At 36.6% G+C, this 20055-nt stretch overlaps 1 protein-coding gene across 1 annotated transcript in view; it reads left to right on the top strand.

The window, feature by feature from the left end:
* Positions 1-4099: 4099 nt before the first annotated feature.
* The window catches only part of LOC136027310 (RAD50-interacting protein 1-like), a 55876-nt gene continuing 39920 nt past the window's right edge, over positions 4100-20055 (top strand). Inside the window, exons 1-3 of the mRNA XM_065704429.1 lie at positions 4100-4245; positions 15309-15541; positions 16891-17064. Of these exons, the coding sequence (XP_065560501.1) occupies positions 4138-4245; positions 15309-15541; positions 16891-17064 (515 nt within the window). The 5' untranslated portion in view covers positions 4100-4137. The remainder of the gene's footprint in view (positions 4246-15308; positions 15542-16890; positions 17065-20055) is intronic.

Here is a 20055-nt window from a genome sequence, read left to right as displayed (position 1 = left end):
TCTGGTGACATTGGGGGAAGTTGGAGGGGGGAACCTATAATCTTACAAAATGCTTAGAGTGGAGGGATCGGGATGAAAGTTGATGGAAAAAATAAGCAAAAATCCTAGATATATGATTGACATAACCGGAACGGATCTGCTCTGTTTGGGGGAGTCGGGGGAAGGTTTAATTCTGAAAAATTAGAAAAAATTAGATATTTTTAACTTACGAAGGAGTAATCGGATCTTAATGAAATTTGATGTTTGGATGGATATCGTGTCTCGAAGCTTTTATTTTAAATTCTGACTGGATCCAGTGACATTAGGGGGATTTGGTGGGGGGGAACCTAAAATCTTGGAAAATGCTTAGAGTGGAGGGATCAGGATGAAACTTGGTGGTAAAAATAATCAAAAGTCCTAGATATGTGATTGAAATAACCGGAACGGGTCCGCTCTCTTCGGGGGAGTTGGGGGGAGGACGGCTAATTCTGAAAAATGTGGTATTTTTAACTTACGAACGAGTTATCGAATCTTAATAAAATTTGACATTTTGAAGGATATCGTACCTTGGAGCTCTTATTTTAAATCCCGACCGGATCTGGTAGTATTGGGGGGAGTTTGGGGGAACCCAAAATCTTGGAAAACGCTTAGAGTGGAGGGATCGGAATGAAAATATATGGGAAAAATAATTATAAGTCCTAGATACGTGATTGACATAACCGGAACGGATCCGCTCTCTTTGGGGGAATTGGGGGGGGGGGTAATTATGACAAATTTGAAAAATGGGGTATTTTTAACTTACGAAGGAGTGATCGGATTTTAATGAAATTCGATGTTTGGAAGGATATCGTGTCTCAGATCTCTTATTTTAAAACCCGACGGATCCGGTGAAGGGGAATTTGGGGGGCGGAAACTAAAATCTTGGAAAACGCTTAGAGTGGAGGGATCAGGATGAAACTTGGTAGGAAAAATAAGCACAAGTCCTAGATACAGGACTGACATAATCGGAACGGATCTGCTCTCTTTGGGGGATTTGGGGGGAGGATCCATTCTAAAAAATAGAAGAAATGGGGTATTTTTAACTTACGAAAGAGTGATCGTATCTTAATGAAATTTCATATTTAGAAAAACCTCGATACTCAGATTGCTTATTTTAAACTCCGACCGGATCCATCGTCATTAGGGGGGGGGGAGATCTTGGAAAACGCTTAAAGTGGAGAGATCAGGATGAAACTTGGTGGAAAGAATAAGCACAAGTCCAAGATAGGTGACTGACATAACTGGACCATATATGCTCTCTTTGGTGGAGTTGGGGGGGGGGGGGTAATTCGGAAAAATTAGAAAAAATGAGGTATTTGTAACTTACGAACGGGTGATTAGATCTTAATAAAATTTGACATGTAGAAGGATCTTGTGCTTTAGAACTCTCCATCTAAATCCCAACCAGATCCGGTAACATTGATGGGAGTTCAAGGGGAAACAGGAAGTCCTGGAAAACGTGAAAATCGAGGTATCTTACGAATGGGTGTTCGGATCTTGATGAATTTTGATATTTAGAAGGGCCCCGTGACTCAGAGCTCTTATTTTAAATCCCGACCGGCATTAAGCCTCTGATTTTCCTTTTAAAGCAGTCTATTGATTCTTAGAATTTTGCTAGAGCTCATACCATATGAGTTCTTGGCTCTTGGCTCTTCCAACTTCGTCACAAGTGCCATATGAGCTCTTAGCTCTTGTTGACTAGGCTGAACAGAAAGAATATCTAAAAAATTTGATCCGGTGACTTTGGAGAAAAAATGTGCGTGGGAGGGGCCAAGGTGCCCTCCAATTTTTCGGTCACTTAAAAAGAGTGCTAGAACTTTTGATCTGCGTTAGAATGAGCCCTATCGTTCTTCTATCGGACATTCTATGACCACTGGGTCGACACAATCACTCTTGGAAAAAAAAAACAAAAAAAACGAAAAAACAAAAAAATACTCATCTGTGATCTGTCTTCTGGCAACAAATACAAAATTCCACATTTTTGTTGATAGGAGCTTGAAACTTCTACAGCAAGGTTGTCTGATTCGCTGAATAATGGTGTGATTTTCGTTAAGGTTCTGTAGACTTTAGGGGGTACATCCCTCTATTTTCTAAAATAAGTCGAATTTGATCGGGCTCCTAACTTCTGATGGGTAAGACTCAACTTGATGAAACTTATCAGTATCAAAGTAAAATTCCTTTGATGTAACTATGGTATGAAAATTCAGTTTTTTAGAGTATCGATTACTTTTGATCCGGGTTACTTGCTATTACAGTTCGTTACCACGAACTGTTTGATTGATGTTATGGCACTCCATAAGTTAGGAATTTTGATTAGATAAAATATTCCACTGCTATACCACAACTTTCCAGTTCTAAGAACTTCCACGTTTCTGTAATAGCCTCGGTCACATACTGAGTACTGTATGACCTAACCAAAATGCTCGGGATTTCATAGATCGTCTCAAAAATAGAGATGGAGATATATGGAGTCTTCATATTTTCTCTACAATCCAGAATCTAAGGTTCATGTGCATATTTTCAGGCACTTACTGGTATTGTAAAGGTAATGATAGAGCAAAAGGGTCCACCAATGCTATTCATTACACATTCTTGTGCAGAATCGTTTGATCCTGAGCTTATCAAACATTTATGAGAAATAAACAAAAATATGCCCGGCGTAGATAAGATGACAGCAGGAGAATTAACTTCTTTGGACCCTTTTTTCGTATATGTGCATTTTCAACAGAAAAGGAGAGCTACCCTTAACGAACTAATACTTGCAAAAGACAATCCTGTATTTGAAAAAGTAAAGGATCATTTTTGGCGAATAGAGTATCAAGCATAAGGAGCAATTACATGTGCAGTGTATTCTTTGGAAAAAAGATGCGCTTGTTATTGGAATGTCGTCAATCGAAGAACTCATCGAATATTTAGACAGTATTATCAGCTGTGAATTTCTAAATAATTTAATAAGTCCAGCACTCCACAAATTAGTTGCTGATCCTCAAATACATCGATGCAACAAGTACTGCCTGCGAAAATTCAAAAGAAACCAAAAACGGATGAGTTACTATAGATTTGGATTTCCACGTCCTTTCAAAGAAAAGACAGAAACAAATGACATTCTGGGCTGCTTGGCTCACGGATCAAATCCTAAAAACCTCATAAGAGAATTTTCGAACTTCAACTTAGTGCTATTTTAATGACTATAGCCCTTCACTGTTAATTGAAAATTTATCCAATGTTGAACGAGAGCTTTTAATTTCCAATCAAATGAACAATTTTTGAAGTTTATACGAGCATCCATTATATTAGAACATATTTCCACCCAGGGCATAACTTACAACGCCTGCCCCTGGGCCATGGGGGGTTGGGTAAAACACACAATTTTGTTGTAATCAGACCTTTGAACTTTTTTTTGAAAAAGTGGCTGTATCAAGTTTTTATCTGATACATTTGGGGAAAAAAGGTATGGGAGGAAGAGGCTAACTGCCCTCCAATCACTTCTGACTCTTAAAAAGGGAACTAAAACTTTCACTTTCTAATCAAGTAAGCCTTTTATGAAGTTTATATGAGTATACCTTCCATGAGAACCATATATGCCCCCAGGGCATAGCTTACAACTTCTGCCCCTGGGTCCTAGGGGGTTGTGTCAACACCAGGAATTTGTTATCTGACCTTTTAGCTATTTTTAACAAAATAGGTATCTCAAAAATTTTCATTTGATGCATCCAGGGAAAAAAAGCGTGGAGCCCTACTCAAGTTATGTTTTGATCGTTTAAAATTTGAATCGGATATCTATTGTAATTTTTGTTCGTTTTGAGTTTCATCTATTTACTGATATTGATTTGTAGTTTTACGCTTGGAAGATTATTTGACTTTATTTCCGCTCGTTCTTGGCTTTATGAAGCTCTTTACTTTTCTTGGAAAATATTTTTTGTAGAAATTTTTTTAATTAATACTAGAAATAACTGAATAGAAGTTATGTACTGATACAATAACAACAAAATAGACGTTTTTTGATTCTGTTGTTAGAGGATCACTTATCACAAAATAAACTAATTACTTGACACTGACCAAAAATAGTGAGCGAAAAATAGTTTGCGCCAGTTAGGCAGTGAAATTTGAAAAATAAAAATGCTGACAAATATTGACAGGATAGTTGGTTCAGAAATAAAGAACTTGGGAAAGCTTGAGAGTCAGATTTCAGTTTTAACTGCATCCATTTCGAGTTTAGAAAAAAAGGTAGATTAGAGTGACTTACTGTATAGGCTACTATGAATTAGGGGAGATTTGCAGCCCAAGTATATGCCTGGTAGGCTAATCAGATTGGCTTATCATGTTTCCTTGCTCTTTTGTACACTTTTTAAAGAAATTTTAAATAATTTCCTATTAAAGTTCAGTCCTACTTCACAATTTTTCTTCCTCAGAATTAAACCATTAAACTTTTAAAATGTCTTTAAATTATTCTAAAATAGGCTAGTTACATTACCTTAAACCTTAAATCGCATTTGCCAGCAAGATAAGGTGGTAGATCCTCCTGTAGTTCTTACTGGTGGTGAGTGATGCAATTATGTTGGCTCAGCTTCCCAGTCCAGCCTCCACTCAGCCCTCTCCCAGTCCCTGTTGACTCCAGCCTTGAAGGAGTGGGGAGTCTCAGCTTGGATGGTAGACTTGGATAGGCTATTCCAGAGGGGGACCACCCAAATGGAAAACTTAGCCATGTTGTTCCCTACTCTGACATCCAGGCAGGTGAAGCTTTAGACTGTGACCTCTTGTATTTTTAGCCAGGGAGGGGGTGAAGATCTGGTTCAGGTTACCAGATTTGAAAATTTTACATGCCATGGTCACATCTCCTCTATCTCTTTGATATGTGAGGGTTGGAAGTCTTAGAGATCCTAGGTGATCCTGGTAAAGGACATTATTTAAGCCACAGACCAGTTTGGTTACTCTCCTTTGGACACTTTCAAGGGCTTTTGTGTCCATTTTATTTTGGGGAAGGCCAAACTCAAGGTGGGGACAGACATGGGATTTATAAAGTTTTGTAACCACACATGACTTTCTGGTTACAAAAGAGGGTAAAATTCTAGTTGATTGACTTCTCGCTATCTTGGAAAGGGTTTAAGTTAGGAAAATGAAACTTTCAGGGATGGGTCTACAGGCTAAAGTATATACTGGGAAGGTATTTTAATGTACCCACCTCTACTCCTTCTTCCTCTAGAGGGCCCTGAAATTTGCCTACATGACAAGTCTATACCTATTGAAATTTTGACAAAACAAAATTTTACCTTAATTTTCAGTTACTAGTTGCTTTTTCTCCTTCTTTAGTTCTGAAATTGCAGTTCCTGTTATTTGAGAAGAATTTTGAGCCATATCAATGTTCTTTTTCCTAAATTTGGGAAATGTATTTGCATATCTTTCAAACCTTATAAAATGGAATTGAGCAAAGTTATGAAGCTGAAAACAATTTTGTTGTACTTCAATTAAGCAGAACATCTATTGTGCAACGTTTCACTTTTATAACACACATATTTTTAAAGGTCATCAAAGGTCAGGGCCCTCTAGAGGGAGAAGGAGTGGAGGTAGGTACTTCAAAATACCTTCCCAGGACATATTTTAGCCCATAGACCCATCACTAAAAGTTTCAGTTTCCTAACCTAAACCTTTCAGAGATAACAAGAAGTCAATTAACTAGAATTTTACCCAAAAGAGTGCTTAATGAGTCCAAGAGCTTGATTAGCTTTTGCAACCTGAGCCTGAGTGTGGCTGTGGAATTTTAAATCTTTGTCCACAATGACACCTAAGTCTCTCTCCTTGGCAACTGCTTCCAACTGATTACACCCTATATGGTAGGGATGGTGGGGGTTATTGTGCCCTAAGTGCAGTACCTTGCATTTAGTTGCATTGAATTGTAGGGCCCAAGTTGATGACCAGGAGGATAGCCTGTTAAGGTCCAGCTGAATGGTCCAGCTCTTTCTTCTTCAGTTTCAGCTGGCCCAATGAGCTTACAGTCATCAGCATATAATGTTAAAAGGTTGCATAGATAAGTTGTACAGTCATTAATATATATGCTGAACAACATTAGCCCAAGGATGGTTCCTTATGGGATGCTGCTTATAACCAGGGAAGTGGAGGAGAAAACTAGATTGCCATTATCAGTGTAGATCATGACACATTGAGATCTACTATTTAGGAATGCTCCAATTCAATCAATCACATCCTCATGCACCTGGTAAGCTTTAAGCTTTAGCATCAGGTATGAGTGTTCAACTTTGTCAAAGGCTTTGGCTTGGTCAAGTAAGATAATGTCTACCAGTTTACCCATATCCAAAATTTTAGTTGCATGATCATATGACTGAATAAAGTTGGTGTTGATTGACCTGCCCCTGCGAAATCCATGTTGTCTATTGCTAATAAGTGTATTTTCTTCTAAATAATTTGTTAGAGCATGGTTAATGATACCTTCCATGATCTTGCAAATGGCTGAGGTTAGGCTTACTGGTTGATAATTTCCTGGGTTATCCTTGTCACCTTTCTTAAAAATTGGTATAATATTTGTTGTTCTCCAGTTATTTGGTACTGACTTTTTTGCCAGGGATATGTTGAACATTCTGGCAAGGGGGAGGGAATGTGAGCAGCAGATTCCATCAAAGACCAAGGGTGGAGATTATCCGGTCCAGCAGCTTTGTTGGAGTTTAAACTTCTTAGTATTTTAAATATATCTTCTTGAGTAATAATTACAGGAGACATTGGGTTATGTACTGTTACAGGAGGTATGGTTGGGAGTGTAATGCCAGGTGGCTTTTGGCTTGTGAGATGTTTCAAACAGGCTAAATTGGCTACTTAGGTCTACCTTTGCAGTATTAGCAGAGTTTTTAATAAGTCTTCTTATTCATTTAAATTCTCAAAGGTGTTTTCTATAGGGCTCTGGCTTGTGAGATGTTTCAAACTGGCGAAATTGGCTGCTTAGGTCTACTTTGGCAGTACCAGCAGAGTTTCTAATAAGTTTCCTTCTTAATTTAAATTCTTAAAGGTGTTTTCTATAAGGTGTGGCTTGTGAGGTGTTGCAATCAGGCCAAATGGGTTATTTATTAGTTAATTATTAGTTAACATGCTAGGTTGTGGAAGAGGACAATAGAGCTTTTTTGTGTTTTCTTTATTTTATGGTATAAATTAAAAGGAAAGTTGTACTTTATCACAATATTAATTAGCTGCAATAGTTAATTAATTATTAGTTTGCATGCTAGGTTTTAGCAGAGGACAACAGAGCTTGTATCTGTTATTTTTGTCCTTTACTTTATGTCTAAATTAAAGTAAAGTTGCAATTTACTGCAACTATTTATTAGTTGCATTAGTTAGTTAATTATTAGATAATCATGCTAGGTTTTGGTAGAGGACAAAAGATAGGGGAATGCCCTACAGATAGGTAGAGTAGCTCCATAGGAGGCTTAGACCAAGTAGGACCTTGTCCCAGTGGGGTCCATAATAGAAACTGGGAAACCCTCCGCTGGGGGTCATAATTACAGGTGGAGGAGGAAGAAGGCCCCTCAAATGTACACTCAACATGGCCCACTGCCGTGTTAACACGTCAGATGAGTTACAAACCTTCTCCCAGTAATGGGTTAAATTGCATGGTGAAGCAGAACACCATCATGGGAGGATCCTCTATAGGAGGGCAACTGCAGCAGGGCATAAGATCCAGATTTATAGACAACGGCCTCTGTAAAGGGCTGCCTCGACCCTTTCAGGGTACCTGCAAGACTGGGAAACTTGCGGTCAATTTTTCCCACTTGAGGAGTGGCGCCCATCAAGGAAATTATAGCCTAGTAAACAACACAGCACTCGCATGGGATTCTGATTATTGGATATTTTTCTGGGCTTGGTTTGTTTTGATGGGCGTTTTCGGGCTGAAAAACCTCTTCCTAGCTAATTTATCTACTATGGGCTGCCTCCCCATAGTAGCATAATATTTGTAGGCATGAATATATAATGAGTCAGAGGTAATAAGCTTGGGACTGTCTGTGCAGGATTTCGACTCTTGTTGATAGAAGAGCATTGCCAAGTGCTGAAAACCATGCTGTGACCAAGATGGGCCCAGGATTGCACAAAGCCTCCAATTTACTGGAGGTCCCAGGGACTTCTTGCTGTCCAGTTCTAAGCCGGCTTAAGCGCTTCGGTGTAGACTTGAGAAGATATGTTGGTCCCCATCCTGCACTGGTATCCGGGATCACTGCTTTTCTTGAGGCCAAAATAATTTCAAAGATTTAAAGAACCTGAAAATTGGAACTTGGAATGTTACGATGTTAAAAAATGAATATCGCATCAACATTTTGACTGACGAATTCAGACGGTTTGAACTGGATTTATTAGGAGTTTCAGAAACTCATATCCCAGGGATAGGAAGCATGAAATTAGGTGACATAGAATTTGTTTACTCAGGCAGTAAGGATGGGGTACATAGACAGGGAGTAGGGCTCATGATGAATAAGGAAGCTGCTAAGTCTTGTTTAGGCTGGGAAGGTATTAATAATAGAATACTAATTGCTCATTTTATGACTAAAAAGTTTAGGGTATCAGTTATAGTAGCATATGCCCCCATTGAACCAACTGATGGAGATACTAGTGACTCAGATGAATTTTACTTACAGTTACAGGAGCAAATAGACAGGGTACCAGGTAGAAATATGGTGTTTTCGCTAGGAGATTTTAATGCCCAGGTTGGCAGAAATAGGGATAGATGGTATCCTAGCCTAGGTAAATTTGGTGTAGGAAAAGAAAACAGTAATGGCTATAGGCTTTTGTAATTTTGTAGGTATAACAACCTAGTTATAACCAATACAGTGTTTGGTCACAAAATGACCCATAAGTTGACATGGTATTCACGTGATGGTAAGACAGCAAACCTTATTGATTATGTTATTGTAAACAGAAGACTAACAGGATCAATACAAGATACTAGGGTGTATAGGAGTGCTGTTATTGATGTTAAAAGTAAAGATCACCATCTAGTAGTGTCTAAGGTTAATTTAAAGCTGAAATTTCGGAAGGGTAACTCCCTCCCAAAAAGTTATGATGTTGGTAGACTTCAGGATGAAAATTTGAGAAAAAAATTCCAGGAACAGTTGAGTACTAAACTTGAGAGTTTAAAATTTGACAATATGGAAGATGGATGGAATAATTTCAGAAAAACAATTTGTGAAGTTGCTGATGGTGTCCTAGGGAAGAGTGCTAAGACTGCAACTAGGAATATTAGTGAAAAAGCTTTAGGTTTAATAGAGAGTAGAAGGGGTTTGTATAAGAATTTTCTGAGTGATAGGTCGTATGAAAACAAAAGGAATGTAAAGAAAGTGGAGAAAGCATTAAAATATGAACTAAGGAGATGTGAAGTGGAGGCGATGGATAAAATTGCTGAGGATCTGGAAGATGCGGCTAGACAGCATAATAGTAAAATATTATACTGGCATGTTAGTAAATTGAAAGGGAGTAGCCAATCTGGACTAGTCCCAGTAAAGATAGAAATGGGGCCACAATTAGTGATAAGGAAAAAGTTAAAGAAAGATGGGTGGAACATTTTGAGAATGTGCTAAACCAAGATACAGTTGCAGGAAAAGATGTAGATGAAAATGAAAAAGTTTGTGATACCTTGGATGTGAAGGAAGATTTGTTTAGTGAGGAAGAATTAGCAACAGTACTAAAAGGATTAAAAAATAATAAGGCCCCAGGTGCTGATAGTATGATTAATGAGTTTCTTAAATATGGTGGCTCTGAGGTTAGGAATAAGCTACTGAAGATTATGAACATGATGTTTGAAAAAGGGGAAGTACCCAATGATTTTAGGAAAACCTTAATTAAACCACTGTATAAGAAAGGTGACAAGAGTGAGTGTCGTAATTATCGAGGCATTAGTCTGGTCTCTGTAGGTAGCAAATTACTGAGTAATATGATACTTTTTAGACTGATACATGCTGTAGACAAAGTTTTAAGGGAAGAACAATGCGGTTTTAGAAAAGGTAGAGGATGTGTCGACCATGTTTTCACTCTTAGGTTAATAATTGAGAAGTCCCTTCATTGTCAAACACCTTTGGTCCTCAGTTTAATCGATTATGAGCAAGCTTTCGATTCTGTTGATAGAACAGCGTTAACAAAGGTCTTGTTGTTATATGGTATACCTGAAAAATACATTAAAGTGATTTGTGCTATGTACGAGAATAATACTGCTGCCGTTAAGGTAGGAAATGAGGTTAGCAACTGGTTTTGTATTAAATCAGGAGTTAAGCAGGGTTGTGTTCTATCCCCCTTTATATGGATCATTTTGATGGACTTCGTCTTAAGGAGCATACTGGTGCCATTAAGGTAGCAGGTGTTACAGATTACCGAAGATTGTCCTTTTTTGCCAACCGTCTGGGGCTACATGGAAAGCAGGTCGTCCTTGTTTGGGTTGGGAGAATGTCATAAATAAAGATTTAAAGGAAATGCGAACTTCCTGGGAGGGTGTAAAGAGGGAGGCTTTAAATAGATTCGGTTGGAGGAGGAGCGTGCGCAGCTGTGTTGGCCTCAGGCAGCTTGGTGCTGCAGTGAGTTATTAGTAGTAGTAGTAGTAGTAGTCCTGGAGCCATCTGATTTTTTTAGCCTGTTGGTGAGTTGACGGGAAGGGTTGTTGGCTGTAACATAACGCCATAATTTTTTGGGGTTTTTCTTTGAGTCATTTACAATAGATTATTCATGGTCTTGGATAACTTTTCTTTTCATGTTTCTCAGCTTGTTTTGGAGCATGGTGTATTTGTTGTGATGGTTGTCACACTTGCATTTTAGATATTTATTCCATGCTCTATTTTTCTCTCTGATAATTTTCTTAATATTCCTGGGAAGGTATGGAAGAGTCATGCACCTAGTAAAGTAGACTTGAAACGATTCCAACTAGATTCAATGTCTGTCTCATCTGATAATCCCTCATCCCAATTTATATTAGCTAGTTCTTCACAGATCAAAGTGTAATTGGTAAAATTTCTCTTAAGTTTACCATCACAGCTATGGTTAATATTAATGTCATTCATTATGCATATGTGGTCACTTGCACCAATAGCTGGAAGGTAACAAGTGGAAGTAGTCCTCTCAGGATCATTTGTAATAAGGAGGTCTAGTAATGATGATTGTTGTGAATGTCTAAATCTAGTCGGTTGCATTATTATCTGAGTTAGGAAGTTGTCAGCAAGGGTTTGGGTGGTTGTGTAGGAGGGGCTATTAGGGGGTGAGTACCCAATACCTTCAAACCAACGAACTTCTGGCATATTAAAATCACCATAAAGCACAAGTGATGAATTTAGATTACATAACATCTGTATTAGGTTAGAAACCGCTTGGTGAGATACTAGTTGGTTTGGAGCTGATGGGCTACGGTAAAGCACACCAATATTCACAGTTTTGAATCCAATTAGAAGTCTAACTAATACATGTTCCCCCCAAGCATTAGTAGGTTGAGAAATAGAAAAATCAATTTTATCTCCCTTAATTCCAAGCCTAGTGTAGATAGCCACTCCTCTTCAACACAGGTTACTATCTAGGTTGCTCAAGAGTAAGTATCCAGGGATTTGAATATGTGCATCATCCAATTTGGTCAACGAGTTCTTAGGACACACCTCACAAACACAGAAAACATCTACATCCTTTTCATAAAGTAACGCTTTTAGTTCTGAAAGTTTTGGCACTAAAGAATCAATGTTTGTATATAATATTCGTAGTTGCGTCTGTTTTCTTTGGCCGGCTGGGCTGTTGCTAGTTCCGGCTTTGTAACTCTGATATGGATTTTTGTCACCCAAGCTAGTAGTGACGTAGTTGGTTTCAGACGAATCAGATGCAACACTTGATGAAGAGACAGAGCTCAAAACCGAAGCCGCGGAAACAAAGGTTGAACTTATATAAGTCTTTCTGGCTTGGCTTGATGCACTATTTACAAGGGATATGGGTAAGTCTAGTGAACCATCGAGAGAGAGGGGGGAAGGACTCCCTCCCCCCAGGGGATCACGTTTTTTGACACAATGGCACCATCATGGATGACAAGGTTTTTTTCTCCAGCTGCTGCATACTTCTTTATCTCTTCAACTAGTTCTTTCCTTCTCTGGCGGTCTATATTGGATGCATCAGCAAAGAAGGAGATACTCCCCCTCCTCACTCTTGAGGCCTTCAATATTTCCATTTTTATTTTGTAGTCATTTATAGAAAAAAGGATTGGGTTGGGTCTGTCTAGAGTACTTGTATTCTTACCATTAGGTAGACGTTTCAAGTTAGTAATAGCCCCAACATTAATTGAGAATTCATCTTTTAAGTAAGTTGAGATGAACTGAGCATCGTTGGTTTGCAGAGGAATGCCATAGGCAATCAGATTAAGTCGTCTTTTGTTTCTGTCTTGCTCTTGTCTCACTATTTTGCGGACGTCTGTTTTGAGATGGGTGGTTATAGAATTTTCCACAAGTTTCTGCACATCATCTATGGAAACCTTCTATTGTATAGCCGTCTCAAGCGTTTCCACCTGAGCCCTCACAGTGTCCAAAGAGGTCTGCATATCAGATCTGAAACCAGCAAACATGTCACGCATTTCACTACAATGGGAGTCGAGAGTGCTTTTCACTATACATCAGGTTTATATAACATCAGGTTTACTGGAACCTGTTTTACATAATGGGCATGTCCAAATACTTCCAAGTCTTTCATTCATTTTGCAGAAAATGTTGTATTCGGCTGTACTCATTCCTGGACATGTTGCACAGAGCCATTTATCACATTCATCACACTGAATGGCTGGCGAGGACTCACTCATTACTTTGCAAATATATACCAGAAATTATGTACTTTCCATGTATTTTTCCATTTCTTGATTTCATCAATGATGCTTCTTTACCATTTAATCTAGCCTGTTTAAAGACAATAGTTATGTATGGTAAAATGCATGGAAAATATATAATTTTGGCTATATACATGCACATTAGGGGGTGGAGGGCAAAGAAAAGTGAAGTGCTTTTAGGAATTATAAAAATGATAATCATTTAGGCTAATCATCCACTGTTCACAAAATAGATAAAAGCACAGTACTATGAAAAAGGAAGAAAAGGAAGCCAGAAACTCTAAATTTAAAGGTTCAATATTCATATGGATGCTAGTGAAAAACATTAATAAATAAGATTGTTTTTGGTAAATATTTTGCAGTTCATATAATTAACTTACCAATAAAGTGAACATACCACTTGATGCCTTTTTTATGTTCTTCGTGAATACAATAATTGCTTCTATTGCAAATTCAAATTTAAGCACTTTTTGAGCTCTTGAAAATGACCAAAATATGGGATAAAAGAAAGGCTTAAAACATTGGTCTCAAACTTTAAAACATTAGTCTCAAATTTACTGTTTCAGTATATATCCATTTTTTTAATGTTATTTAATTCACAAGTACTGATTTTCCACAATTAAGCAAGATAAACAAATTTTATTTTGCTGTTTATGCCATTTTCTTCTTCTTTGATGCCAAATTTTCAGTTAATTTATTTGTTTTTGGTTGTTTTCAACACAATAATACTACATTTTCTCAGTGCCAAAATTATTTATAGTTAGGTCAGGTTGGGTAAGGTTTTGAATTTACAATAGAAGCAACTATGATATTTATAAGGAACATAAAAAAGGGCATTGAGTGGTATGTTCGCTTTATTTGTAAGTCAATTATATGAACTGCAAAATGTTTACCTATTTTGCTTTTTTAACTGCTTTAGGCAAGCATTTTGAATATGCCTAATATCTAGTATCTCCTGTCTTTCTGCTGATAGAAGAGGCTGATTGTTCGAAGATAATGAGAATTCAGTTATGCTCAGTGAGCTATCTTATCATGCAATAGTCCCTCTAAGCATACATTCAGTCCAAAAACAGTTGAAGCTCCAAGTAAAATGAGGACAAAAATGATTCAATACCAGCTGGAGGTTTCAATAGAGCGTTTTCATGTCAGCTGAATATTCATTATCAGATTTATTCTCAGCCAGAAAACGTTCATTTTATCTTGTTCTTATTTCAACTAATTCACCTTGTCATGTCTGCATACCAGGGGGGGGGGGTGACTTCTGTGTTTTGTCCAAGAGACCTTCGGGAACGAAAAGAACAAAAAATGTGAAGCAAACATTTGGATATATCCCCCCCCCCAATTGGGAAATATCTAATCAATTTCTGCTGTCCTCCACCAAAAGACTATTCCATTGTTAATTCATGAACAAAAATAACATTTGAAGTGTTTGGTGGTTAAACACATTAGTGAAGTCCAAAGTAGTTTAGGTGATAGCTAAAAAGTAACAGATTTTTTTAAATGAGTTCAATAATATCCATCCTAATCAAATTGGGAGAATATATCATACTATATTTTAAATAAATCTCATGTCTTTTATCTATCACCTAGACAAGTTTGAATTCTACTATTGTGTTTAATCACCAAAACCATGAAATAGCCTACCATTGGCAATGGTAGCTAACAGTAGAAGTTAATTAAAACTTAAAGAAACTGTTCAAGAAAGACTTAAGCCTTGAATTTTTTTTCTACTGTAATACATGATTTACTTTGTAAACTTTTGTGTTCCTGTACCTACTTTAGGTTTGAGAGGTTCTCAAATTTGCATATTGTCCACTTCTTTTTTCATTATTACAAAATAAAGAGCAGATTACGTACTAAAAAATAAACAAAACCAGTTAGAATACTGCCTTAAGCAGATATTTTAAACAGAAGAAACCAGTTTGTTCAAACAAGCCTTTTTAGGAGACAAATTCTTAATGGCTGAAACCAGAAAAAAAAATAGCATCCTCATATTGCTGAATAGTGTTGTATTGTTTTGGTATAAAGTACAATACATCAAATAGTGTCATGCACTGTTTGAGCTGGACCCACTGACATGGTTTCTATCCTAAGCGTTGCCAGCCTCTCTACAATCTGTGATGTGAATAAGCATATGAGAGTATGACTAGTTGACAAAAAATTTCACACATGGACTCTTAGAAGCACAGCAACTTGTCTTCAAAAGTTTCAAAAATGCCCTTTGTTTTTAATATGTTGAAATAGTTTTGAGTCTGGATTTCAGGGATAGCTTGAATCCTTCTACATTCTGAAAAAATTCATGGGACCCATATCAACTCTGTTGTGTTTTGTGTGTCTTTGTAAGAGTCCTCTCATTCTGAGTTTAGTTGACTTATTTGTATCTACATATTATACATTTTTATGTATGTTCTTGGATAATTTGTTTGTGTTATTTAGTTGGTGGGCAATTTGATATTCTATGCAATTTCAGATTGATTATTGGACCCTTTCAAAAAGTGACTCAATATTTGCCAAACTCAAGGAATCTCAAGAAAAAGTGAACCAGCTTTTAATTGATGCTGAAAAACTGTCCGTTTTGATTGAAGGATTTGCAAAGGATAGTGAACCACTTTTTTGTGAGCTCTTTCCTCTTATTGATCAAGTTATTTCAGCTCAGAACAAAATCAATTACTACCAACTTTTAGAACTTGGAAAATGTATCAAGTAAGATGGTTATCCTTTGTTTCTTTAGGTTTTTCTTTTATAGAATACTTCTAAAGCATTAAATTCTTGATGATTTTCTAGCTGACAATAAAAAATTACAGCCCTCTACTGATTCTATAAAAAGTTATTGGGTCATGTTTAAATATTTCTTAAGGTTGCACTTTTCATCTATTACCTTGAAAAGTATATAACACCTTTCACCACACTGTCCTTCTGCTTAGAGGTGAAATGAAATGTATTAATAACAGTTACACATTAAGACAGACTGTGAATCTCTTGAAATCTGGCCAATGTTGACATTCCTTGGGGAAGGTTCAAAATTCCTTTTTCTCTGCTTGGATTAAATTAGCTTTGCAAGTCAGCTTTTTCAGTCTAATGCAAGCTATGATGATAAAAGGGAGAATTTCAACTAAAAAAGTGTAGTTTTACCAGCAGTAATTGAGAATAGAAAAATAAGGTGTAATTAAGTAAAAGCCCTCATTTATCTAGAAAGGCTTTAAACCTTATGGTTGCCAATTTTCCGTTTTTGCTCTAAATAGCAGCTCTTTAGAACTAATCAAAATCTGAGTGTATTTAAATGAATTTTGGTTCCACTTTCTACGTTCTTAAAACACAGGACCCTAAAATTATTCCTCTAGATGCTCAATTGATTGCAATAGATATTTCTTTCTTCTCTCTTTTTTTTGGTAAAATATATTTTTGCTATGTAAGAAAACATGGTACCATCTTGAGCTGGGAGTAAAACTTTTTTTTGTGATTTAGACTACTTAAAACCACAGTTCCTACCATATTTTCTACAAAGTCCTTTAGAAAGCCTTCCTGAATTTTCCTCTAGTTTTCTGCTGCATATACTATGTTTTTTTTGCCAAAATTTTATTTTGTTTATTTATCTGTTAAATTTATTATGTTTTGTATATTCCTTAAAGCTAACTTCAACTAACAGAAAAGCTACTCCCAACTCCACCCCCTGAGACTAGTCCAAAGAAGCCTCCTCTCCTAAAACAACTAAACTTCTATCAGAAATTGGCCAAAGCTGTTTGCATTAGGCATATGTCAGTAGCAGTAGCAGTATCTACAGTTGAAAAAGTATTGACATTGTACAATATTTTCTTGAAAATACCTGGCAGTGTTGGCTGCTTTATTTTCTTGAATACAAAGCTGAATTTTTAACGTTGCTAGTTTTTTTATAGGTTTTGATTCACTCTACTTGAAACTTCAAAAATCAAGAAAAACAATGTAATTATAAATAAAACTTTGTGTTCTAGCTGACTCAACTGATGTAAAATATTGTTTTGTGGCATTGCTTCTTCAATAATTAAACTAATTTATTTTTAATTGTTTTCTTCTAGTCATGACTTAAAAGATGCATTGCATTTGAAGGACTATGAGAGGATTGCTGTTAAATTCAAAAAATTACAAGAAACCTGTTCTCAGATGCATGGGACTCAATGTGGAAATTTGCACAATTATTTCCAAAGGTTGAAGCAAGAATGGGCAAAAACTATTTACCTCTCTGTAAAAAGGTTAATTTTTGTTAATTAATTTTATTATGGTTTTAAAAGTAAAGAGTGTTATTAAAAGATTAGTCGAGCAGAAATGAGTCATATAATGAACCCAACTTAAAACAAACATTAATTACTGTAAATGAAAAGTTAGGTCCAAAATGGACAGATATTAAAGTAAAGTATAACAGAAATGTAACTACTTTAATAAGAATAAGTCAAAGCTAAGACAAACAAAAATTACAGTTAATAATAAACTAATAATTGAAATAATAATTAATAAATAAAGTTAATTATTGATTAAAACTTAAAACGAACAGAAATCGGATTATGTTGCTATGGTGAGTTGAATACCGGTAACAACTTTGGGAATTTGTCCAGAGTGAAATTGTTGCAGGGACAATTTCTCGATTTGTTTCCTTGCTTTCAGTTGAGCACTGTGAATTTTACCCCACCAAATCTTGTAAAAATGATGCGTCTCAAGATGAATTTCTTCTTAAAAAAGTAGAAAACAAATAATGACACCTTGAATATGAACTCAAAACGTGCTTCATTCTTAAAGCCAATTTTATTCTCTATTTCCTGACATCTAATCAATGCTGCTAGTTTTAAAATGCACCATATACAAAAGTAAATACTTTATTACCTTACCCAAAAGAATAAAAACCTAACAAAACCTGTATTGTTATTTCTAAAACTGCAGCATGTACAAGCTAAGGCTATGTAACTTTGCCTCAATATATAATATTTATCTATCCATCACTAATAAATTGATAATTATAGACACTTCACAAATGATCACCAAACCATTTCAGGGCGTTAGATTATTATTCATAATCTTTTTGTAATCATTTCCATGAAGATACATTTTGTTACTCTGAAAAATATTGGAATAAAAAACTGAACTGATTCCCATGTAATCTGATTCTATTTATTTAACCTTTTTTCTCTGAAAAGCAACAAGGCATATGATTCTCGCTAACAAATTACTCTTTGATATTGGAGAGATTCCTGAACAGCAGAAATTCAAAGTCTGCTTAGGTCTAGGCTTTACACTTCAACGATCTAATATTTTTTGATTAATGTCTCCTTTGCCATAGGTACCCTCCTGCCAAAATCAATGTGAATTTGATGCTTTAGTGTAGAAGGAACATGGGACTCAGAGGGGCTGGGTGCCTCTGGAAATACATCCACTCTGTCCCTTTAATCTCAAGTAGATTGGAGGCTATAGAAGGTAACCAAGCCTCTGAACGTACTAAGTCTTTTGTCCCATGGACCAATGGTACTTGCGCCATGAATTCTGGTTTGTCTGAACAGTTGGTCTGAAAATGCTCATCATCCTATACCATTGCCCGAGGCTACTTACCAGCTTAAATTTTAAAAACAGATTTTTTTTTTTATTTATACAGATTGGATCCCCATGCATGATGACACTTGAAAAAAACTTGCATAATGTCTACCTTTTTGTTAAAAAAAACTGATAATAGAAGATGTATTTTTGGTTGAGCTTTTGGCATACTCTGCTTCAAATCAACAGATTGAGAATCATTGAACGTTTTTGATTCGAAGAAGAGGTCACATATCTTTCTGGTAAAATGTCGGAGTTGGGAGGGGCAAGAATATTGTAGAAGAAATGGGTTCACCTTGGTCCTCTGATCTTACAAATTAAAACTGATCCAGTTTGGCTCTCTAATTATGCAGATTGAAATCCTTCCAAACACGGTAGATCCACTCAAACAAGGTAGAATATGCCATCCTTTTTACTAAAAGTTGGCGGTGGGAGGGGCAGGATGGCATTGGAAGGTGTCTTGCCTACTTTGGTTTTCTGACTATATGAATCAAAAATAAAAATTTTTCGCATAATGCCGATTCAAACAAGGCGTCATACGCCAATCTTCCGCTTAAAAGTCGGTGTTGGGTGAAGCGGAGGGAGGGTATTGTAGGGGCCAAGATCATACTTTATGGCTACGATAACATAGATTGAGAATCCTTGCATGATTACACTTCAAACCAGGTGCAGCATGCCTGCCTTTCTGCTAAAGGCAAAAGAAGGTGCACCATAACTACCTTTTTACTAAGAGACTGGTGGCAAGGTGTTTTTTTTTGTGTAGGTTTGGGTCTTCGAAAGGCCAGTGGCCCAAGTTGACCCTCCAGTTATATAGGTAGTAATTCTTTGCCAAATTCGAGTTCAAACAAGGTGAAATATGTCTACCTTTCTGACAAAAGGTTAGCAATAGGTCAGGTGTGGGGGAAGGAGGTGCCAATGGTCTACAGTCATAAAAGTTGAAAATTTTTGGATGATTTTAGGTCAAAAAGTGTGATAATCCTACCTTTCTGGCAGAGACTAGGGATGGAAGGGTCAAGGGGGAGTGATGGATGGGCGGAAAAACTGTTTCTTTTTGCCACCAATTTGTTTTTCCAATGAATCAGATTCTAGCTCGTTTTGAGCAGTCATTATGCATTATTTTCAGGATTATATAACAGCAAAAAAAATTTAGGCCTTGACAATTTTTAAAACAAGATATCTTCATAGCCGAATTTTTGTACTAAAAATCGTTGCAATGTACTTCCATTGTCTCATCAAAAAAATCGATCAGTGTCAAAGCGAAAATTGTATCTTAGTACAAAAATTGATTCTTATACCATGGGACAACCTTCTAACATCACTACTAAGAAAAAAGCAAAGGGACCCCCCCCCCATTTCCATAGCAATCAGAGAATTCCTAAAACTTAGAAGGCTCTCGAAATACCCTTCCTTCACGTCAGTCTGCAAACATAGAAAACGAACATAAATTCTTATCTATAGTTTGAAACCGACCACTGCTTGCTTGACTGCTTGAATAGAGTTTTCCACTCGAAAGTACAAGCACTGCTTACAAAAATTAAGCATTGATGGAACAACTTCAGATATTTATCTCTGACATAGACTGTAGAACTCCACTTCAGCTTGCTCAAGAACAAGTGAAAACCATCCTTATTACCCATTAGCAAGAACTATGCATAGCTTTTTTA

This window comes from Artemia franciscana, chromosome 5, assembly GCF_032884065.1.
Source record: "Artemia franciscana chromosome 5, ASM3288406v1, whole genome shotgun sequence".
NCBI classification, from domain to species: Eukaryota; Metazoa; Arthropoda; class Branchiopoda; order Anostraca; family Artemiidae; genus Artemia; species Artemia franciscana.
This window is presented reverse-complemented; position numbering and strand designations above follow the sequence as displayed.